The sequence below is a fragment of the Colletotrichum jinshuiense genome, chromosome 2 (genome assembly GCF_051148585.1).
Source record: "Colletotrichum jinshuiense chromosome 2, complete sequence".
Classification (NCBI taxonomy): domain Eukaryota; kingdom Fungi; phylum Ascomycota; class Sordariomycetes; order Glomerellales; family Glomerellaceae; genus Colletotrichum; species Colletotrichum jinshuiense.
The window spans coordinates 3,175,611-3,198,078 of record NC_139309.1 but is presented as its reverse complement, the minus strand read 5'-3'; the positions used below and the strand labels follow the sequence as shown (position 1 = coordinate 3,198,078).

The following is a 22,468-nucleotide window of genomic DNA, read 5'->3' as shown; positions in this document are numbered from 1 at the left end:
GGCACTTCGTGGCGAGATTTGGGGGGAAAGGGGTTGGCCGATCAGATTATTGTATTGATTCGTATCGTGGTGTCGTCGTGTTATCTCGGGCTCAGGGGACTCCGCCCGGGGCCCTGGGACTTCCTCAGCTTCTGCAGCTCTTCTTCGATCTTTCTCCTCTTGGCTTGTTCCTCCTGTAAACGTGGTTAGCATAAATGTGACAAAATGATGTTTGGGCCATTGGAGATATACCCTGAGGTCTTCTTGGAACTTCTTCCGCTCCTCCCTCATCGTAGCCCTGAACTGCTCGCTGAGCATGGTTGCCCCGGCACCGCGAGTGCCAGCGCCAGGCGTCACCTTCAGCCGCTCGTTGTCGAGGTCCTCTTGCAGTTTCGACAGCTTGGTCCTCGAGTTGAGCACCTCGGCGTCGAGCTGGTCCCTCAACGAGGAAATCTCGCCCTCGAGACTAGACTTGACCGCAAGGGCGTCGTCGAGCTTGCTCTCGACGTCGAACTTCTCCCTCTCGGCGTTGATCGTCTCGGCCGTTATGTTCTCCAGCTCCTTGAGCGTGGAGCTGAGCTCATCCTTGAGCCTGTCGACCTCTGTCTTCAGCTGGGAGACCTCGGCAGTGTTCTTAACAGCCGCGGCCTGGTTGGCCCTCTCCTTACGAGAGCCGTACGCGCCGTCGAGCTCGGCTTGCGCGATGGTCAGCTCCGTCTTCAGCTCTACAATCATCATGTTGAACCGGTCAAGCTCCTCCTCCTTCTCCTTGACCTCCTTATCCTTGGCCGCAGCCTCCTGCTGCTTCTCAACCGCCGCCTTCTCTGCCCCGGCCAACCTGGCTGTCAGGAGTGCAACTTCCTCGTTGGCTTTGCTCAGTTTGCCGGTCATGTCTTGGACGTTCGTGTTGAGGCTTGCCAGCGTGTTCTGGGTCTCCTTGGTGCTCGCTTCCAGGGTCGCAATCCTGGCGTCACGTTCCTTGATCTGGTCCTGTGTCCTGGCGGCGCTGGACTCGTTGGCCATCCTCGTAGTGGATGCCATCTCTGCCTCCCTCTGAACCCTGCTCAGCTTCTCTTGCGTCTCGGTCACCTCCTCCTCGGCCCGTTCGAGCAGCGACCTAAGTTGATCCAACTGGTCCTGCTTGAGCGTCATCTCGAGTACCTTCTCTTCTTCGGCACGCATCTGAGCTGCCCGAAGCTGGTCGAGTTGATCTTGCTTCGCCTTCAACTCGTCGTCCTTTTGCGAGTCCGATTTGTTGTTCAACTCGCGCTGCTGCTTGATTTGGCGTTTGAGGACGGACTTTTGCTCCTTCAGACTGGTAGCCTGGCTATACAGCCATTGCACCTTGGTCGAGAATGCCGATAGCGAGTACGGCTGTGCGGTGTCGATAGACTCATCTCCCGACATGTCGTCCTCGTCCTCAGCCCTGCCCTGCTCCAATCGCGTTTTGCGACGGTCTGCCTTCTGCTGTTGGATAGTTGCGAAGCCCGACTGGATGATATCCCACAGGCCCATCAGGACAGCCTCGATCTGCTCGTCGTCTTGCTTCTTGACGGCCGATTTGTTGGCTGTCTTCTTCATCTCCTCCTCGACGATAGACAGAGCGCGCCCGAGGTACTCGAACTGCGCATCCATACCCAAATCAGGGACATCGGGATAGTTTGGATTGGCCAAGACGAGGATGTCCCGCATTTGCTGGTTGAGACCTTTGATGCGGCTTTCCCCCTGCGACAGGGCGATGGTTGCTGCGGCGGCGGCAGCTTCTGCCTCCTGAAGACTGCCAGACGATTGCCCTTGGAGCCCCTGCTCCTCGCGCACAGCCGACAAGCCCTGTTCAAGATATTCGAGCTGGCTACCCAGTGTAGCCCCAGGCTCAGCTGGCCCATCTGTGGACACTGGCGGCGGCTCGCGGAAGCTGGCGTTTTTGCTTGGATTAAAGTTTATGATTACCTCTCGTAAAGAGTTGTTGAATGTCATAAGTTTCCGCTCCATGTCCAAAATAGATTGTGAGCGCTGTGCGTTTTCCTTCCTCAAAGAATCGATCTCGCCGGTCGAGGCACCGGTTTGCGCTTGAAGCTGGGCGTTCTCCTCACGCATAGTGTTTAACGCGTCAGCTTGCGCCTGAAGCTGGGCATTCTCCTCCCGCAAATTGTTCAATGCGTCAGCTTGCGCCTGAAGCTGGGCGTTCTCCTCCCGCAAACTGTTCAGCGCGTCGGCTTGCGCGCGCAGTCTTGCGTTTTCATCCTTCAGCTTCTCGGCTTCCTCCTTCAGCCTGTCAGCTTCCTCCCTCAACTGTTTGTCCTGCTCTTGACTTGGTGCTTTGTTGCGGATGTCGAGCGGATTGGTTCGTGGTAGTCCGCGAGGGGCGGCGGCATCGTTTAGGTCCTGGTATAGACCATCCTCGTCAAAAGAGTCGTCCCCGGGCGGTTCCAAGCTGTTGCGGCCATTCGAGTAGGTGTATAAGCTCTCTGGGCTTCCAGGTATCCCATTCATCATTTGCATTGGCAGTTGATTCGCCGGCTTTTTGGATGCCTTGTGTGTCAACTGAAGGATGCCAGCCGTATGCTCCAGCAAACCCCTTTGCGACTCCACCAGACGTTGCTCGAGAGTCCGCAACTCGTTTGATAACTCCTCGACTCGTCTTTCGCTCGCCTGTCGCTCTGCCTCGGCCTCACGAAGAGACTCCACCATGCTGTAGCGGTTATTTTCCATCAGGCTCCTCCTCTTGCCAGTATCAGGCGGCGAGTAGAGCCTGGCCATAGAAACGGCGGCATCTCGGTATTTGGTCTGGATGGCGAGGTTCGTCCGTGTTTGTTCCACCCTCACCGTCAAAGATTGAATTTGTTTCTTTAGACCATCCACCTCCTCCTGGGACAATATTCGATATTGTTTGCTATCTGTCAGCGCCGTCTCCGTGAGTAGGTGGACTTGGATCGGGTCTTTGAGGTCGACAAGGGTGGAGCTCGGCGGCAGTTTCGTGTTCATCTACAGACTGTTAGGCACATCAACGAGCGACAGCGTCAAGATGGACGGAGACGACTGACTGGATTGACACGCAATGGCGTCTTTTCAAAGTTGTTCATAATGTCTCTCCTGAGGCCATCTCCTAGTGGCCTTCCTCCTGGGCCGGCCGCCCGGGGCGGCGAGGGCCTCCCCGGGGAGTACCCGTTCATGATACTGGGTTGTCGGTTGCGAGGGATGGTGCTTGTCAAATCATTATATTACAGAGATATCGTAGAATCGTAGGTGGTTTAGGATGTCGTCGCGTCCGTAAGGTGCATGCTCATCGGACGATTACGAAGGCTTCTACTAGCTGTACAGACTTTGAATGGTTGTTCGGGCTAATTATCGAACTGCCTGGGATGGACAAAGGGTGGGCTGGTGGCTGGCGCGTAGTATTGTACCGGAGCCCCTTGGTGGGAAGCAAGGGGGGTTTGCGGTATCGAGTTGCTATCGCCGTGGAGACGAGACGTCGTCGGACGGGTTCGACTCCAGCCGCTTCACAGTGGGCAATCGGGGGGCAGTTGCAAGGCTAATAAAAGGTCTCTTTCCCCGGTGAAGAAGAGGCATCCTTTTTTCCCAAGGTGGATCGGTGGGTGCAAAAGCGACTGCGAGGTGGTGCTGTGAGTTTGCCGTCCCAAAAATTGAGTTGGCTGACCTGTCGCAGCGGGTGGCTGTCTGGCAGACACATTTGACACTAACCCGTGCAGACCCCCCGCCCCCTTGCAGCCGGTGCACATTGGCGATGCATCGCAGCTCCCACTTCGGGGCATTCGCGCTAAGCTTATTTGGGCTCGTTCCTTGCCGGCTCCCTGCGTTACCGCGGCCACACTATTGGCGGATGGTCTTCTAACTTTGCGGTACGTACTTTCGGCGCTAAGAGGGTCAGTAGGCTGTATTATTTAGTTTGAGGATTCCTGACTTCCGCGTCCGCCTCGTCCATCTGCGTAGTTCTAGAAAATCCAAGCGCGTTTTACATTGCAGATTACATTAGATGCTTCGCAGTGGCTGGGTTTCATCAGGATCGACTCGACATAACGTTGGACAACCCTTTAGTGGCTGGTTGTTATGTCTGTTGCATCCATCCGCAAGCAGATCGCCTGCCCGAGTAATCTGAGGGAAAATTCACCGTAATTTCGGGTCCCTGAGAGCCAGGATATTGGACCAGGATCACGCCGGACTAGACCATATTTGACAGGTGCCCGAACCTCTTTGGGCACCGAATTATTTATCATCCCAAGAACGGCGATCGGCCACTCCAGGACCACCGCGAATCGCGAACTGCTCGCCGGGTAATTTGGACAGGACCCTCTGTACACTTTCGATAGTGGGAGCATGCCAATTGGCTTCATCAGGAAGCGGTAGGGCGGCCAGACCATGCAGCATATACCGCCCAGCTAATCCGTAAGGCGTGTTCCTCATGCGTCTACGTGCAGGCCCGAGTTGTACGAGGAGACGTATTTCCAAGGCCCGGGACCTGCGTGGCTTGCAAAGCCAACGCCCACCAGTCATTCACAGTTGACTTGGATCAGCAGAGAATAGCCGCAATATTCATGTTCTATGATGATACCAAATAATGCTCAGTCCTCACGACTCTCCTGGCCGACTGGCCTTCTCCGTCCCGCATCTATATCAGTCTGGCCATGCACGCCAGATGCGGTGGCAGATGATCCCTCACCCTCCAGCCGCCTGCGAAGGCCTTCAAATTCCCTCCGACTTTTCTGCGATCTGACGCCTACCATCCATCCCGGGAGACGCCACTTCGTCATTGCACCCGGCAGCAGGTCGTTCCTCCACGAGTATCCCACCACCCAGCCAACTACAGCTCCAAGCAACGAGCCGGGCCACTGGAAGAGCGCCAACTGCAGAGCCAGGGCATAACGGTAAGACTTGTCGGAGAAGGTAAGCCCGGCAAAATGGTCGTTCGTTGGCTGTGCTGAGGATGCCGCGACGCGGTATCTGTAGACATGGGGTATCACGGCGTGATATTGCGCCAGTATCGCAAAGATAATCGGAGTTGGTCCGGCCGGCATGTAGTTGAACAGACCCGCAGTCAGGGGCCGCAGCACAATGGACAAGAAAACAGGAGGTATCACCGCGGTGAAGAGCGCGGATACAAGAATGAACGACTATGACGGCGGCAGTCAGTATCATGCGAGCCAGCTGCGTTTTACTCGTGGCAACTCACGGCATATTTTCTCGACCCCCATATTTGTTCAATTACCCTCAAGTGGTAGAGGGCCATTGAGGCGAACAGAACCTCGCTCGAGTTGGTGCAACATAGCTGGTACGTCAGGAGACGCCAGAATTGATGGTACCGCCAAAGATGGGAGTCGACGACAATGTAGAAGTAATGCTTGACGTCGAACAAGCTGGCAGCTATAGAACTTGATACCAAGCCAAGAACAAGGCTGCGCGTTACCGGCGCATTAGTAAAGGACATGTTGTAGTTGAGGGGCTATCGCATCGTAGTTCCGTGGTCTCCAAACAACCCTCGATTGGCGGAGGGTAAGGAGGGACGATCCCCTGTGGCGAGGAACCTCCTTTAGCTCGAATGGGATATCCCCTGCAGACCAGGTTTTTTTTCTGGCAAGTACCTCGAGACTTCGATCAACTGTATTCTGTCGGGGCTGCACAAGTTGGCGGCGTAGCTTGAGTGGCCAGCAAAGTAGAAGGCAAGGCGCGGCCAGAGGACCGTTGATGCCAGGTGGTTTCTTCGGCTGATGTCGAATCCACTCGAAGCTCGATGCACTTGTCCACCCCTCCAAGTGTGTCTAAGCACAAGCTGCCCGGACCTGGTGGAATTGGGGAACTGCCCCAGCCCCAGGCCTTACGTCGACGCCACGAAAGGGATGGCCCAATCGCGCGAAAGATCCACTGGTGCAGACTTCCCGTGCAATTACGAGGCTGGAAGGCTGAGTGTGGCTTGCCTACCCGCCTGACCCCCAGATGCTCATTCGCTCAACGGTTTGCGGCCAGCTTTCCACCCTTGCCTCCCTTGCACAACCCTGTCGCGACGTATTTCTGTGAGGCGCAGAGCTCTGGGCACACGCCGCCGCCGCCGCCGCTATTGCCGTTACTCCAAGCTTCTGCTGGCCAAATGCTGAGAACAAGGCGGGTACTTATCCAAGTTGCCAAACAAGCTGACGCGCCATCACGTAGTGACACTACTTCTTTCTTACTCACTATTGTAATTCTTCTTGGGTCTTCTCTATCCTTTTCTCCAAGTTTCTAACCTTCGAACACCCCCTTTTCTTACATACGGTACCGCATCGTTGCAGCATTTCCATTCGCAAAACCTGGCGCCATAACTCAGCCGAAACAGCATGTCGGAAATATTCATCAACCACATCACTCGATGGCTGTTTAGCTCCCCACCCGCAGAGTGGGCGATTAACCAACTGCGCGAACTTCTTATCGGTGCTTTGAAGCAAGGTCCGGTCCCCCAACATGTCGCATTCGAGATGGACGGCAACAGGCGATATGCCCGTGGCAAGAAGATGGAGACGATAGAGGGCCACCACCATGGCTTTGAGGCCTTGGCAAGGGTGCGCATTTCCGCGGTTTCTCTTGACGAAGCTTTCGCTGACTATGAGGGTACAGGTCCTCGAAATATGCTACAAATGCGGTGTGAAAGTCGTCACCGTTTATGCCTTCAGTATAGAAAACTTTAGCCGCCCGCAATACGAGGTCGATGGGCTTATGCAGCTGGCCAAAGTGAAGCTTGAGCAGTTGACGCAACACGGGGATTTGCTAGATCGATACGGTGCGGCGGTTCGTGTGCTCGGCCAGAGAGACCTAATCCGTAAGGATGTTCTGGAGGTTGTTGACCGGGCGGTCGAGATGACCAAGTACAACAAGCGGTAAGCCAGGCGCATGTGGTCCTTCGGGGAGGCCGAGCTGACTGAAATAGCAACGTACTCAACATCTGCTTCCCGTACACTGCGAGGGAGGAGATGACAACAGCCATGCGATCCACCGTGGAGGAGTATATGATGCCCCCCGGCCCCAAGTTCACACCCTTCCCGGCTGCTCGCATTTCGCAAAAGATCATGTCAAAGCAGCTGGATCGCCGGGAACCCCTTCCCACCATCCGCGACACCTCTCCCGCGCCCTCTTCTCGGTCGGACGGCGATGATGGCGCCTCGTCGTCGACTACTCTTCCACCCGACTCGCCGTCGCCGCCAAGTCACCGGCCTGGTTCAGCAGGCGGGCAGCATTTGAAAAATCCGGAGACCATTACAGCCGAGACGCTGAACAATCACATGTACACCGCCGGGAACCCTCCGTTGGACATCTTCGTCAGGACTAGTGGTGTCGAGAGACTCAGCGACTTCATGCTTTGGCAGTGCCATCAGGATACCCACATCTTCTTCCTAAAGTGTCTCTGGCCCGACTTTGATCTGCAACACTTTTTGCCGGTTCTTCTGGAGTGGCAATGGAGGCAGAAGCAGATTGAACGCGATGAGAGGCCGCGACAAGTGGCCGTGAAGGGACGGAAGCTTGCTTGAACCTGCCCAGACCTTGAGTGTTGAATGGGGTTTGTTTTCACGGGCAGGCGTTTAGTTGTTTTACGATACTGGTACTTTGAGGAAGACGTCGGCCTGCTTCTCTGGCCCACGGCTGTATCTCACTGGGCCTCAGGAGGGCGATATTGATACCATGGCAGTGCGTTTGTAAACCATATTGATATCCATCAAATTCAACTGTTGTGCTAGAAGGTAATTGCTCTGGATGGAAAAAAGTAAAGTTGGTTTTGTGGAAGTTGCAGGTGCAACAATGTTAATCAACTGGGTATCGTCCCGTTTCTGGTCGCTGGAATGAACTCGGCTTTGGACATATCCCAAGGCGGCTATCGAAATGTGGCGCGCCGACGATAAGACTCAGGAATGACGACAATTAATGTGGCCCAACGGGATGCTTTTCGCTGGTAATGTGGCTGGAGTGCCAGGGGTAGAGCGGTCTGAGGGCCCTCCAGGTTAAGGTGTGAGCTCCACTGAGGCCTCAGGCTGAAATCGCTCGCTAAGTGACGGATGGGGTCACTCAGCCAGTCCTCCGCCCGCGGCAGATCCCCAAAAGTGCTGGATGATGGAAGATCCCGAGGCGTCGCTCTTGATTTTCCTCGCGCACTCCCCTCTCCCACGACAGCCATTCTACACCTCCCGGGTTTCCATAACGATCAGAATGCCCTGATATTACTCAGTACACTCTCACAATTACATAAAGCTCGTTTTCTATTTAGCGAGACCCGTCTTGATTTTACCCGTCCGCCCACGGCACCGCCCGCAGCACCTGTCGCTGCGCCAGGTCTTCTCTCCGACTCCCCAAGCCCTCGTACGTTTCGCGCGACACACCGACCGACGTCGCGATGAAGTCGGCCAAAACCGCGTCGGGGGATACTCCATCAAGCAGGAGGTCTCAGCCCGTCCGGCAGACACGTACCAACCCGCCGCGCGTCTCGTCCGGTCTTCGAGGATCCACGAACGGGCGGGACTCTCTCACCGGTGGCTCTGCTCCCGATCAGCCCATCGACATCTTTCCTGCCATAACGTATTTCTCCGATGCCATTGCGGCTCTTCCGAAAGAGCTTGTCCGACACTTCACTCTACTCAAAGAGGTCGATGCCAAAATCTTCTCGCCCGAAGATGCGCTCTTCAAGCTCGTCGACGCTGCGATGAACGCACCCCCTCCACAGCCCCGACCGGCGAACGATGCGTCCAGCAGTGTCGCGCCCGCATCAGCTCCAATGAGTGCTCAGAATAGCTCCAGCGGAGCTCCTCCGGGTGGTATCGCGCCCCCGCCTGCACCCTCGACCGACGGCTCCTACGCGACATCCATCTACGACGCTAGCAACCTTCCCCGGAGACAACTGTTCCGACAAACGGCCTACAAGATCCAGGAGATGCTCGGGTCATTGGAGGAGAAGAACCATGTAATATCGACTGCAAACGACGCTCTCCAAAAACAGCTTGCCCGGATTGACGACGTCTGGCCGCATGTCGAGAACGAGTTCAGTGAAGAGGCGAAGTGGGGGAGCACCTCACACTGGGCATATCCCGAAAACAGGGCGGCTATAAAGGCGGCACATACCGAGAGGTCGCGGCGCGAAGGTGCTGCTGCCATCTCTGCTGCCGCCCAACAACTGGCAGAAGAGGCCGCCGCCCGGAGCGACGCGCGAAAGCAGGCTGTGCAGGCGAAGAAGAGCCAAAAGACGCAGCCCCAGGAGTCGGACTTTGACGACGTCGAAAGTCGCAACAAAGCAGAACCAAGCAAAAAGGGCCACGGGGGAGGTAAAGCGCGCAAGGCCGCCGACTCTGCCGCCAACGTGGGATTGGGGATCTCGACAAATGGCACAACAAACGGAACCGCACCGCAGCCCAAAAGACGCAAAGTTGAGAAAACGCCCAGCGGAAACAACGCAGCAGAACGGGCCATGAGCACCGTTTTCGGAAACAACGCATCCAAGGCGAAGACGACAAGCCCGAGAGAGACCCCGGCGCCGGAAGGCGGCCCAAAGAAGCGAAAGGCTCTTCCGACTGGCACTGGCCAGGCAAAGAAAAGGTATGTCTTCCTCAGCATCGAAGTCGGCTTGCTCTCAACAGCTCCACTGACTTGTCGACCAACAGCAAAAACGGTGCCGTTGGCTTGTCGCCATCTGTCGCATCATCCCCGGTTCTGAGCAACCTCCCCGACCCTGTGTTGCCCCAAGCATGTCCCGTACCGGTTGTAACCCCTGTGCCTCCGCCTCCCAAAGCCCCAACTGCTTCGCGGGCCAAGCAGAGTACGACACAACCGGCCCCGGAGAATGGGAAACAGTCTCGGCCGCCATCGGCCGCATCGGCCAAGGCAAATGGAGCGCCGCCGCCAACACCCGAGGTCGCACCTCAGCCAGTCCTTCCGAAGCCTGTCGCCGATACAAAGCCGGCTGTGAAGGAGCCGTCCGCACCGCCTGTACCAGAGCCAGCAAAGAAGGAACCGGAGGCGAGCGAGCCGAGCGTCAAGCCAAGTATACCTGCGGCGAAGCAAAAGAAAGAAACACCAAAGCCTGAGGAGCCGGAGACGCCCGTTGAGCCCTCGCCAGCACCCCAGACGGTCATGGCTGCTACGGTTACGAAAAGCGGACGAGCCAGCAAACCGTCAACACCAGCGATGGCTACCTTTCAGGAGGCCGCCAGACCGAAGTCGGCCCGCAACACAGATGGCACCAACACAAGCAAGCGGAAGAAGAGCAACGCCGTCGCAACCATCAAGGCTGCCAAGACGGCCGGCCAGGGCGATGACAGTGACGATGTTGAAGAATCAGAAATTCAAGCAGGCAAACGCAGCTACGACTTTACGGAAGACGAGCCGACGTACTGTTATTGCACAAGCGTAAGCTACGGTGAGATGGTGGCTTGTGATGCAAACAACTGCGAGAGAGAATGGTTCCACCTTGACTGCGTGGGTCTCAAGGTGGCCCCCAAGGGAAGCTGTAAGTTTGGCACGATGTCCTTTGCTAGTCGTTGGTGAACGAATACTAACTGTCGACACAGCGAAATGGTACTGCGAAGAGTGTTTGCAACGCTTGTCTAAGCAAGGCAAGAAGCTGAACCACAAATACAACGTACTGCCGGACTCCTTGAACATGCGCAAACCACGGCCCCCCCAGTATTGATCGGGTGACCAGCCACCACGACTTGCGAAAGTGGTGTCTGGGGGCAGTGGCGGGGGCGAGCGTTCTTCTTTCGAGCGTGGTAGATTCCACCATTCTACACGGCGTTGGTTTCATTTGGAATGGAAGTCAACGCATTGCGGTTCCGTCGACTATTAGCATAGCTTACAAGCACCGGGGCCGTGGGGTAAATCAACAAGGGGGCAGAGATACACAGGCTAGCCGCCCCCGGGGAATGGAGTAACAGTACATACTGCCGGGACGGCAGAGGCGTGCGGTGTCTTTGGAGGGATACGCTGGGTATGGGTGTGGCAATCTGGCCCGTTATGTGAAGGGTCTTTGGTGCAAAAGCTACGTCTGGCCACATATCTCCTTTCGGGGTTCCCAATCTGGACAGACGGGCGTCTGACTGGGAGCTCGAGCTCGAAAGGCACAATGTTTCCACTAAATGAAATTTCCAACACCCGGATTGAGGGTTTTCGGACGGTTTTTGCCTTCCATGCCGTGTTCCCCGGTGCTCGGGCCTGGCCAGTTTCAACTCCGCGATTCCGCGGAAGCTGTGCCGGGCATCGGATGTAGAGCTCCTGAGGACGAGGAAAAAGCAACGCCTCGTTCGTGTCTCCTGCGCATGGCGGTGAGAAGAACAGCGTGGAGATGAATGAGAGCAGAAAGGGGGGACGGGGTTGCCCACTGAGTTAAACCCGATGAAAGGCCACGACGATCTAGACCCTGTCTCGACGGTTTCTATAAGTTGACGGGATTGTGGGATTGTGAGTACCAGTAGAAGGGGCGCATGTAGGCAAGGGGGAGGGGTGCAGTCTGGCGGCGGCGTTGAGCCCCTCCCCTCCTCGGGATGGCAAAGAATGCAGCTCGTGATATTTTAGACTGGGGTAGGATTTTCCGGGGTAGTGCTGGGATTCGGCCCCTTACTAGGGCGAGGGGGGAGGGGAAGGGGTACAAAGGTGCGTGTCGGCGGTTGAGCTGCTGTGATGCGCGATGGCGTTTGGGACAAACGCCATGGCACGACGGCGAATGGGTTGGGTGTATGGGATTCCCGACGCGGCCGCTGGCGACGAATGGCGATCTGAGTGGCGGGTGGTGAGTTAAGTTGCTTGTCTTGCCACATGTAGCTTAGGCGGGTGCCGGAGCAGAAAGACTTTTGAGGGGAAAACCTGGGGAAGGTTTGGGCGACTTTGAGTGGCTGGCTCGGCTGTAGGGGGTCGTTTGTGCTGTGGGACAAACCCGAGTTTGTGTGTTCCATGCGCATTGGCATCCCGAGTTACGCTACACCTGAGTTGTGCTACACTGGCAAGACAACGCCAGGTACGCGGGCTGTTGGGGCCTAACTAGGTCAGGCACTACATCGCACATGTGGTCTCCCCGTTCGTGCTATTGCGCTCCAGAGATGCCGGTTGGCCACTGCGCGTGACCCCCCCGAGTACATGACCACGACAGCTATTACTATGACTAAACTGCAAGGCACCATGACGGGTCGGGCAGGTCATGAGAAACACGGGCCGGATGAGGGCAAGGGCCGATGGAGTCAGGGACAAACATGGGGACCGCTCAATTAATGGCTGTTATGGCATCATTCACAGTTGCCATGCGCGTGACGGGTTTGACGGGACTCTTCCCTCGGTTTCAGCTAAGGAAGATGTTGAGCCAAGCAAGCCCAAGGAAAGGGCAACGACACCAGTTTTGCACCTTTTGCGGTTGCGAGCTGCTAGTTGGTTGCTGGGGCTAGCTCAACTCCGACAGGGTGGTGCAAGGCGGTTGGCCTCGGTCTATGAATTCAAAACCACTTTTTCTAATTTAGCTTTCCCATCACCTTCGCAGAGTTTTTTTTTTTCCTTCACCTATTTTTTTTTTCTTTTCGTTTTCAGGGTGGATAATCTGGGGCAGCACCACGCGGACAGCACAAGTTTCCAACCGGAGATCCGCTAGGGTGGTGCCATACGTGCTAGGATATTCCCGTTCAATCGCGTCTCTGCTCGGCCTGAACAGAATGCGAAAGAAAAGAGAGAGAAAAAGAAAGAAAAAAGGTGACATTCAGATCCGAGTTTGCAAGCCGTCCGGGCCTTGCTGCATGCGTGACGGACGAGGCCAGTGAGCTACGGTTAGGTAATGCGAAGTCGCATGCATGCATGCATGCATGGCTGCAAAGCAGTAATACACAACTGGCTCTGACTCTGACTCTTCCTTCCTTGGAGCTCCTCGGAGTTGCTCGCCCTGCGTTCGGGAAAACCTTCCCATCGCCTTTTCAGCTCGGGACCCTCGTGGCGCCTCAGACTCAATTTCCTGCTTGATGGAGAGCTGCCGCACAGCCCGGCCGCCCGCTTCGCTCGGCAAGGTCAGATGACTGATTGATGAGGTGGCTGGGTCCGTAGCCGGTCGACAGTGATGCCAAGCAGATCCCCTTGCACTACGTCCCCTATCCCCCATCGTTCGACATTGGAATTAGCATTCGCCATGGTGGCCAGGAAATCGGACGCCCATCCGACCGCCGGAACGAACATATCGGCTGCGGTACCGGTCTCCTTGAGCGACATCGCAGGTCTCGAAGCCTTTAGCGGGCTCGGTGTTTAGGATGGGGATGGGGATTGGCAAGGCGGTGGCCGAGCCGAGACCCTCCCTCTCTGCGAGCGTACGTGAGATTCGATCGTCCGCTCGAGATCAAGTCTTGATGTCGGCGATCGGGAGGGCAATTAAGACTTGCAGATGCAGCGAGCAGTCCGGCTTGCTTTTTACTGTTATGCGTCTGCAAGAGGAGGCTCCGTGACAGGGCTCCATGGTGCATTGTCAAAGGAACGTACCACCTGGCGAAAGTACTCTTCCGTTATGCTTAGGTAATTTGCGCCGTGCGGGTTCCGTCGGGCAACGTGACTCGACCTGTTGGAGAAAGGGCTTGGTGCCATGCTGAAAAGTTTTCCCAATTTCCATTAGTCGTAGCTTGTAACCATTACGTTTCTGAACCGCACCTCTTCGCCTCATCTGATCACTCTCCAAGCCAAGCTTTCCAACGCAACCTGTTCAGCGCTCAGCTCTGCGCAGGCGACGGCCCCGGCGTTTCTGTCACAGCTCCTCCGTCGCATTCTGATGTGGAACTGGATCGTCCTACCCAGAATCCATCCCTTGGACTTGGGCCCGGGTCCGGCTCTTTTCGAAAGCACCGACGAGAGCCCGTGTGCCGTAGTGCCTTGCCCAGGGCGCTCTTTCGTATCCTATTCCTTTCCTAGTCTGGCCTATTACTCATCGAACACACGTGAGGTGTGCTCTTCAGAACTCGGCATGATCATGATTGCATACGGTCGACCAACGGCCTGCCCGGGGGGGACGATGGACACGCGGGGAAGACGGACATTCCTTGACACATTCGTTTAATCGCTGAGCAGTGATGTTATGCTCTGGCCATTGCCGACTGGACCAATTCGACACACCCATGACATTCTCATTACCAAATACCCATCCAATGGTTGGTTGCCGGCCTGGTTCGTGCTGCCAGCACTTTCTCTCTGTCGCCATCCATCCTCCTCCATCGGTGCCCTTGGTGTCGTCCCTGGACCTGGACCCGGACCTGGACCTGGGCGGACGTTGTCTCCTGTCCGTGAGCACGAAGCATGTCACCTGGGGGCCTGGCGTACCGCGCCGTGTCATGTACGGACAAGGCTCCGCCTCCATCTTGATGAAGCTCTGTATGCTCATGTGACAAGGCAAGTCTCCAGTCCTTTGTTTCCATTACCCAATTTTTGGCCAAGAGCAACCTTTTGCCTCTTCGTTTTGCTATATTAATCTGCGGGCCGCTCACACACGCCCGGCTACTAACACCAGTACATGCCACCCCTCTGCATGACGAGACGTCCACAACAAACTGCCTCTTGCGATACACGCCCAGTCCACGCCCACCAGCCCAGTCGCGATCTGTGGATGAATACACCTGCCCCTGTCTCTTGACTCCTACACCCAGTCGTCCCCTCGTCTTTCTCCCCATATCACCTCAGCGATTGCGAAGAGCACGTCTTGTCTTGTGCCACGCACACCCATCTGTTGCATTGGCATTCTTCCCCAGTCCCCGTCTTGCCATTTCCCCAAACTCCTGGTCTGGTCTAGTAGCCTCACAAACGGTTGAGGTTGGACCACCTGAACACGCCAAACCACCATCTTCCCCGCATCACCACAACTTCCTCTTACCTAAAAGCCCCGGTCTTTGACTAATAGAAAAGCCCTTCTGGCTTGCTCTATTGACGGCCCCGGGCCCCCGGCATTGTGTTCTATTTTTTTTTTTCTCAACCCGGCTCACAGTTTTGCGCTCTCCTGTACATACGACTAGTCCTTCTCACAGCTTATTGAGAGGGAGAAACGTGGGTGTGTTTTGTACCCGCGTCGTGCAACAATTGAAACAACGAGCGCTGCGACCCGGACCTTCAAGGTCAAAGTAAAGTTCCTGCAGCCATGGCTACTCCGCGACCTCTCCAACCACAAACCTCGTCCCAGGACCACACCCCCCCAGGCGTTCCTCAGACAGGCCACAACCACTCCCAGGCCAGATACAAAATGGACAACCCGGAGCCGCACCGACCTGATACCCCAGAAAAGAATGGCAGGTCCTCTTTCTCTTCCATTCGCGAGAACGACTCCGACCTTGCCCAGACGTTCACCTCCTCCAAGGTCTCCTCCTACGCACAGAAGATAACCGACGCCGTGTTCGACGACTCCTCTGCCTCACCTTCACCTGTCGCCTCACCTTCCCTCGAAATGGGCGAAGTGCAGTTCATGCCTCCCGTCACCCACCCCAGCAGCAGACTGCATGGCGGTTGGTACCCTGCGTCCAGCTTCAAGGGCTGGAAGCAGATCAATGTCAAGGGCAAGACGGCGAGCAGGAGCTTCAGCGACCTGCAGTCCTTGCAGATGGCATGGAGCACTCCTCCCGCGTCACCCAAGGGCAACAACAAGTTCAGCAACGGCCGCGCGCCCATGGAGAGGCTTCCTCTCGAGATGCTAGGTGAGTTACCGGCTGTCGCACTGCTCGAGGCCTTCGGCCGCTGACCTTCGTGCAGGATCCATCATTGAGCTCCTCGTCCTCGATATCCCCCCGCCGTACGGTACCGCGCGCCGCAACGTCGACCTAATGTCCTTGCTCTTGACCTCGAGATCGATCCACGCCGCGACCCTGAACACACTTTACAAGCACATCACCATCCCTCACTCGAGAATCTTCCGGAAGTTCCTGTCCAACATCACAACCCACCATGCTTTGGGCACAATTGTGCGGCGCATTGACTTCAGTCACTTCAACAACGCTACTCTGTTCGAGTCTGCTAGCGAGCGCAAGGGCACTCGGAACTTGACGGCGGAGACTCTGATGCAATGCTTGGAGCTGACGCCGCACCTCCAAGAGTTCCTGGCCATGGAGCACATTGACGATGACCTCGGTTCAGACGTCTTGCAGAAGCTCTTCTTCGGCATGCCCCGATTGCAGGCCGTGGATTTTGCCGGGTGCACCTCGCCCTCGTTCAAGAACGCCTTCACGTCTCTTGTGGATATGGAGTGGCCCGAGTCGCTTTCGATCACGCGCGTATCATTCCACAAGTGCCTGACGCTGCCCTCTGCACTCTTTGAGAAGATCATGCCGCGGTTGACCAACGTCACGCACCTGGACCTTGCCCAGACCAAGATCTCGGACCGAGCGCTGCAGTCCATTCCGAAGACGGCCAAGATCACTCACTTGAATATTGCCAAGTGCACCCTGCTCTCCGCGCCGAACGTTATCAACTTCCTTGCGACTCATCCGGCGGTCAAGAACCTGGTCTACTTGAGCGTGGCCACCGATGCTCGGAGCCACCAACTCTTTGATGTGGAGGACGTCACGCAGCTCATCCCTGTGCTGCCCAAGACTCTCAAGTCTCTGAGCTTGAAGGGTAGCCGCATGGATGACTCGCACATTGAACTGCTGCGGCCGCTGACCAAGTACCTCGAAGAGCTTGCCGTCGGGCGCAACATGGACGTTAATGCCGCTGCTAAGCTGATGGAGCCGGCGGACGAGAAGAAGAAGGAGGAGCCCCACACGATCCGCTATCTTGACCTATCGGACCTGTGGGGCACCGAGCTGGATCTGGTCGACCTCTTCTCCAGCCGAAACTCCCTCCTAAGACCGAGCTCGGTGCCGCTCGAGGTTGTCGAGATATCGGAGCAATCATTCAAGAGCCTATCTCGGAACAGGAACCTGGAGCGCATTGGCTGGTCCTTGCAGGAGATCGGAAGCCGATGCTGGATGGTGCGACTCCAGGACCATCGCAACGACAGCGACCGCGGCTACCGGTGGTGGAAGATTGGCGCCGACAACTGGGGCATGCGCAAGATTCCGGTTGCGCGCGCCGAAGTCGGCGGCATGTACGGGTCCTTCATGTTTGGACGCAAGCTATAATTGCATGTGCAAGGGAAAACGGGCGCACGCAACATAAAAACGACCAGCATCAGCGTGTTTAAGCTTGTTTTTGTTTTTGTTTTTTTTGTTTTCATTATTTTCGGGGTTTGTTTTCATTTTACATCAATCATCGCGCGGAGTTGGGATACCAAAACAAAAAAGTACTTTATTTCGCGGATTTCGGGTGGAAAGGGCACCGGTCACGATACTCGGAGCTGCGGCGGGCAAAAAAAGTGGGATTTCACGGCCTTTGACGGAAGAATAGCAAGCAGGGCAGCGACGACGAATGACTGGCTTGATGTACGTTATTGAGACGAGTAGCATAATCCCTAATCCATATGCTAGAGCAATGAGTCTTTTGACAGTTATCGTGATCAACCAGTGCCGAGTTGTGGTCATGGGCCATCGCAGACAAGGTCCGAACTGGTACGTCAGGAGCACTTCGGCGTACCTACAGGGGTATACATCATCGTGCCGTCACCCAAGCCACAGAGGTCAGAATACCCCTGCACCGGATTCAACTCCTAACTTTCTGTCGCCTCGAAGGTCTCACCTTAGGTAAGCCGGGAAGCTCTTGGCAAAAAGTAAACTCATCTTTTCCCTGTTCCTCGGGGCAGGCAGCCTTACGCCCTGACCCCCGACAACCTCCCCAAAGAAGACAGCTCTCTCAGCCTTATCAAGCTCCAAACCATCAACGCAGCTCAAGGATAGCCCCTTGGTGCTTTTGTGTGTCGAGCGGTTTTGCGCGACCTCGAAAAAACCGATTTATACAGAACAAGGGGGCTGCAGGACCGTAGTTGTGGTCGCTACCCATCATGGCCTTTGGCTGGTCAGAGTAAGTTACCACGTCTCCATAATACCCCAACTCCGTCATCGTGGTCTCCAACATCACCAAGCTACACACATCGTGGACTGACCCAGCTTCCCAGAGTCCGCTCCCTGCTCCTCGTCTTCGGCCCAATTCTCCTCCCGAAAGCAATTGCGGCCTACCGCTCCATTCGCAATGCCCCCCAATACTCCGGGCCGCCCATCCCTCCCCCGCCCCGTGTAACCCGCGCCCTTGCCCTCCTGACGCTACTCGTCCTCGTCTATCTAGGCAAGACCCTGCCGCCTTTCGCCCCGGAAAACGTCTTCTCCCTCACCCAATCCCGCTTGCAAATCCCCGTCGATGTCCTCTTCAACCGCCTCGGCTCTCTTCGCCCAGAGTCTGTCCTCACGGCCGCAGACGAGCGCCTCCGCGCCCGTTTCGTTAACCTCGAGTCCCGCCTCCTTTACCTCCAGCTAGGACCAGACGCCCTCGCAGACTGTCCCTTCTGCAAGTCCGAAGAGCCCAAGACCTTCTTCTACTATGCACTCCCAGCTATCGTTCTACCCCACCTCGCCAACCTCGCCGCCCTCGCCGCCGTCACTTCGGCGAGCTTGACCGGCCGGGACGGTGCTCGCTGGCGCTCCCACGCCACCATGGCCGCCGGGATCCTCTGCATCGCAGACGCGAGCCTCGTGAACCAATTCGACTACTCCTCCAACGCCGCCGCCCTGCGCCTGCAGGAAATCGACTTCTTCTACTGGAAGGCTCGCGCCTTTCGCTACATCTCCCTTGCACTACTCAACATTGCCGTGGGCGCGCTCCTGTTCCTCTCGAGCACCCGCCGCGCCTTTGTCTTGCCGCCCTCGGAAGCCGAGCGCATCGAGGCGAGCAACCGCATCCTGGGCACGGTCAAGAGCAAGCTGAGCGCGCTGGGGATTGTCAAGAACACGACGCTCCGAGACGAGGAGCTGCGCGGGCGGAGCCAGGCGTACTGGCTGCGCGAGGTGCGGATGGTGCGCGATGCCATGGAGGAGCGCGAGGTGATTGAGAGCGTCAACGACGCGTTGGAGAATAGGATCAACATACAACAGATCACGGCCGACGCCGAGATGTACGCGAAGGGCGTCTTCAGCCCGCCCGAGGAGATCGCCAAGCCGGCGCAGTAAGGCGCGGGGCTGTAAGATAGAAAGAAAACTGGCTGCTTTTTAACAGGTTTCGGAGTAGAAAAATGTACAGGTATTCGATAATATGTCCAAGTGAGATGCTCAATAGGTGGCGCGGTGTTGTACATTGCACGCCTCACTTATGTCCTATGCGAAAGGGGGTTGGTTACAAGCCCGTCACATCGCAAGCACATGCACGCGTGGCACGACTCGAGAAGAGAAACAAGGTGGTTTAATACGCCTCTCTAGGGCTGGTAATCTGTCGCAAAGTATTTCCGGTCCTCCCCCCCCTCCCCTCCCCCTTCGCTGCCCTCGCTACCCTTCCATTCCCTGTTCTTCCTGGTTCCTGGCCTCCCATTCTTTCGGTGTTTTTTTTTAAACAAAACAAAGCCCCAACCGACGAATGACGATGCTACATGCCCGCATACTCGCCCGATGAGGGCCCGCCCCCCCCCCTTGTTCCGTTTCCACGCGAGCGCTATCAAACGCCCCAGGCCTTCTTATATAACATGTTTGATTTGTGTGTGTGTGTGTGTGGGTGTGTGTGTGTGTGTGTGTGTGTTTGTATAATGTGACCCCGCTGTCTCTTTATTGAAAAATGACGCAGTAAAACACGCTTTTCGGCCTCTTTGCATCCCCAACCGACCCAAGTACAATGATACTTCTTCCGGCATCCCCCCTTTATCCTTCCAGGGGCGAGAGTTTTCCGTCTCCTGGAGGCAAGGGCCTTCACTGAGCCGATGACGGCCCGTACCACGACGACCTCCACTATCCGCCGCCCCGGGTCTCGGGCTTCACCGGGGCCGTCGCCGCGCTGCTGCTGCTGTCCTTGCGGTCGCGCGGGGCGGCTCCTTGGTCGAGCCCTTCCTCGGCGCTGCGCTCCAGGAAGCCAGCCCACAGGTCTGCGAGGGACTCCTTGTGCGCCGAGGTGGGCGTCTCGGAGAAGAAGTCTGCGCTCAGCGAGGGTGTGCTGGGCGTGCGATGGAAGGGGGAGACGGGCAGGCGCAGGATATTACTAGAGGTACCCGGCCTGGAGAGGCCGGCCTGCTCGCGCTGCTCGTCGGTCCAGTTGAGGTAGCCGGCCATGACTTGCAGGATCTGGAAGCGCTTGGGGTCGGAGCGGTCCAGCGTGAGGAAATGCAAGAGGTGATTCGTCACGACTTGCCTGAGAGATGGTCAGTGATTTGGAATGAGCATTCATGAGGGAAGAGGGGTCATACCTGTCGACATTGTCTTCGGGCTTCGTCTTCTTGAGGTAGCGGAGGGCCTTGGTGAGATGGTCGTTGAGCACAATGGCTTCGTGCCGCAGTTTGCCAATCAAGAGGTTCTTCTCCTTGACCTCCTTCTCGAACGGTGCTGTCCGCTCGAGCTCCTTGGTGAGGTTCTCCTTGGCCGCCTCCGCCTCCGTGGCCCTGGCGTCGGCTTCATGTACGAGCTTCTTCAGGGCCTGGAGCTGCTCCTCGGACGTCTCGACCATCTCCCGCAGCTCCCTCTTCCGGGCGTCTTGGATCTCACGCAGCGCCTTTTGCAGGTTGTCAATGACCTGCGACTGCTGATCTCGTTCGGACGCGGTGCTCTCGTAGCCCTCTCGTAGGTTCAGGATCTGCTCCTCCAGCTCCGATACCTTCTCCACTAAGCTCTCCTTGACGGAGCGCTCCTCCATGGCGATAACCTCCCACTCGCCCATGGCGTTGGTTGTCGTCTCCACCTCCTCCTTGAGGCTGGCGACAAGCCTCATCAGCTCTTCCCGTTCCTTGACCCAATTCTGCTGGGACAAGTTGCTGCGGCTCCGCAGGCTTGACGCTTCGCGCAAGGTGTCCTGCAGCTCCTCCTTGAGCTGGGCCACCTCCTCCTCCGTCGCCTTTGCGCCATTCTGCAGCTCGTCGTTCTGGGACTCGAGCTCCTCGATACGCTCCTTTGCTTCTTCCAGCTCCGCGCGATCGCGCTTGAGCCGCTCGCCGAGTGTCGACTTGAGGTGATTAACCCGCTCGAGGAGGCTTTGGTACTGTTCCTCCGCCTGCTCCTTCGCCGACGAGGTCTCCTCCAAATCCGACTTGAGCTGCGCGACGGTATCGGTGTGCGTCTCCTGGATGGTTTCTAGTTGCTTCCTCAACTGCTCGACTTCTGCGCGCAGTGCCTCTCGTTCCTTGGTGAGGGCATCCAGCTTTGATGTAGCGTCGGAACCGGAGTCTGGCTCTTCTGCGGCCTTCTCTATTGGGGGATTCGCGTGTCCATTGCTCGTTGGCCTCTCGGTGTGGCCATTGGCGGCTGTGTCCTTGTCCGTTGGCCTGTCGGGGCTGGCCTCTTCCGTGGGTGCGGTAGCCTGTGATAGCGATTAGGAAGGGTGCACCAAGGATAGCCAGGGGGGGCATCAAGGGAGTCACCTGCACCGGGGTTTCCGGTTCATCATCGCCATCCTCGACGGCATCGGCCTGGGCGGCCGCGCCGTCCGTCTCTATGGGTTCCTTTGGCCTGTTCGCATTCTTCTTCTTCTTGCCGCTCTTCTTCTTCCCTGCGAGGTGCGCCCGTCCAGGTTAGCTTTCGCATCACATCATTTGTTTCTGGGGATTCAATCGGCGAACCTGAAGATGCGTTTTGGACCGGATCAGTAGAGGGAGCGGCGGCCGACATGTTGACTTCTCAGATGCATCGGGAGGTGCGTATAGCCCTTTGAGCTGGTGAGCGCGGACTTGGGGCTCTTTTTCTCGAGGTTCGTCAATAGATTGGAAGATGTCGACAGTTTGTACCTGGCGGGTTTGTATGTACTTACACCACGTAAGCTAGGTTCGCAAATTAGCGAGCGTGTTCACTTCCCACGCGCCAGGTGCTGATCCCCGGTCCCCCACACTTGGTCGGACGGATCCACAAAAGCACCGATAGCGATAACGAATAGCTAAGGCGCAGCGGGCATGGTGCCTCCTGCGGAAGTGCTGAGCACTAGGTAATTAGCCGAGGTCAGCGTTGCTCTCAGAGGCAGCAGTGCCCAAAGACTCGACTTATTTTTGACGGTTCTTCTACAGGGCTGTCTTTTTTCACTGCTATCCTCTTGGCGCATATTTCAGAAGAAGAGCAACGAAGCGAGGTACACAGTGTTGTTGCCTGCGGCTTCCACAGTGTTGTGGTAGATGTGAGCACAGGTTCGTTTGTGAAACGGCGGCTTCAGCGACTGGTCAACTGACTAACACGAGCCACACACACGGCTTGAGGTGTGTGCACTGTGGTTGGCTTCACCTGATTCAACTTCAAAGCAAAGCAGGCTGCCGCTGAGTTACGCACCCTGAGACTTGGACTTGCATGGCAAACGATTGTCATTTAGAGGAGACAGACATATACGAGGCGCACGCTGCTGATGGACTGAGAAATACGACGTGTGTGCCGTACACATACACGAGCCTTAGTTTTGGCAGGCCTGGCGGGTCCATGCGGCAGCTTAGTCAGTCTTATCT

At 56.6% G+C, this 22,468-nt stretch overlaps 7 protein-coding genes across 7 annotated transcripts; 4 read left to right on the top strand and 3 right to left on the bottom strand.

Annotated features, from left to right (window-relative positions):
- Positions 1 to 80: 80 nt before the first annotated feature.
- On the bottom strand, positions 81 to 3,152 carry EsH8_II_000869 (Up-regulated during septation-domain-containing protein; the record flags this gene model as incomplete). Its single annotated transcript, XM_083264167.1, has 3 exons — positions 81 to 173; positions 232 to 2,964; positions 3,024 to 3,152. The coding sequence occupies 3 exons, from the start codon at positions 3,150 to 3,152 to the stop codon at positions 81 to 83; spliced, it is 2,955 nt and encodes a 984-aa protein (XP_083121489.1).
- A 1,407-nt stretch (positions 3,153 to 4,559) lies between these two features.
- Positions 4,560 to 5,422, bottom strand: EsH8_II_000868 (uncharacterized protein; the record flags this gene model as incomplete). Its single annotated transcript, XM_083264166.1, has 2 exons — positions 4,560 to 5,108; positions 5,168 to 5,422. 2 exons carry the CDS (start codon positions 5,420 to 5,422, stop codon positions 4,560 to 4,562), a joined length of 804 nt encoding a protein of 267 aa, XP_083121488.1.
- Positions 5,423 to 6,305: 883 nt separating this feature from the next.
- Positions 6,306 to 7,490, top strand: EsH8_II_000867 (Decaprenyl diphosphate synthase-like protein; the record flags this gene model as incomplete). Its single annotated transcript, XM_083264165.1, has 3 exons — positions 6,306 to 6,527; positions 6,583 to 6,842; positions 6,893 to 7,490. 3 exons carry the CDS (start codon positions 6,306 to 6,308, stop codon positions 7,488 to 7,490), a joined length of 1,080 nt encoding a protein of 359 aa, XP_083121487.1.
- Positions 7,491 to 8,347: 857 nt separating this feature from the next.
- On the top strand, positions 8,348 to 10,633 carry EsH8_II_000866 (uncharacterized protein; the record flags this gene model as incomplete). Its single annotated transcript, XM_083264164.1, has 3 exons — positions 8,348 to 9,540; positions 9,606 to 10,450; positions 10,512 to 10,633. 3 exons carry the CDS (start codon positions 8,348 to 8,350, stop codon positions 10,631 to 10,633), a joined length of 2,160 nt encoding a protein of 719 aa, XP_083121486.1.
- A 4,446-nt stretch (positions 10,634 to 15,079) lies between these two features.
- Positions 15,080 to 17,051, top strand: EsH8_II_000865 (uncharacterized protein; the record flags this gene model as incomplete). The annotated part of the gene is made up of 2 exons (XM_083264163.1): positions 15,080 to 15,629; positions 15,685 to 17,051. 2 exons carry the CDS (start codon positions 15,080 to 15,082, stop codon positions 17,049 to 17,051), a joined length of 1,917 nt encoding a protein of 638 aa, XP_083121485.1.
- Positions 17,052 to 17,866: 815 nt separating this feature from the next.
- On the top strand, positions 17,867 to 19,025 carry EsH8_II_000864 (uncharacterized protein; the record flags this gene model as incomplete). Its single annotated transcript, XM_083264162.1, has 2 exons — positions 17,867 to 17,886; positions 17,981 to 19,025. 2 exons carry the CDS (start codon positions 17,867 to 17,869, stop codon positions 19,023 to 19,025), a joined length of 1,065 nt encoding a protein of 354 aa, XP_083121484.1.
- Positions 19,026 to 19,790: 765 nt separating this feature from the next.
- Positions 19,791 to 21,653, bottom strand: EsH8_II_000863 (uncharacterized protein; the record flags this gene model as incomplete). The annotated part of the gene is made up of 4 exons (XM_083264161.1): positions 19,791 to 20,187; positions 20,243 to 21,345; positions 21,407 to 21,534; positions 21,605 to 21,653. 4 exons carry the CDS (start codon positions 21,651 to 21,653, stop codon positions 19,791 to 19,793), a joined length of 1,677 nt encoding a protein of 558 aa, XP_083121483.1.
- Between the last annotated feature and the right edge of the window lie 815 nt (positions 21,654 to 22,468).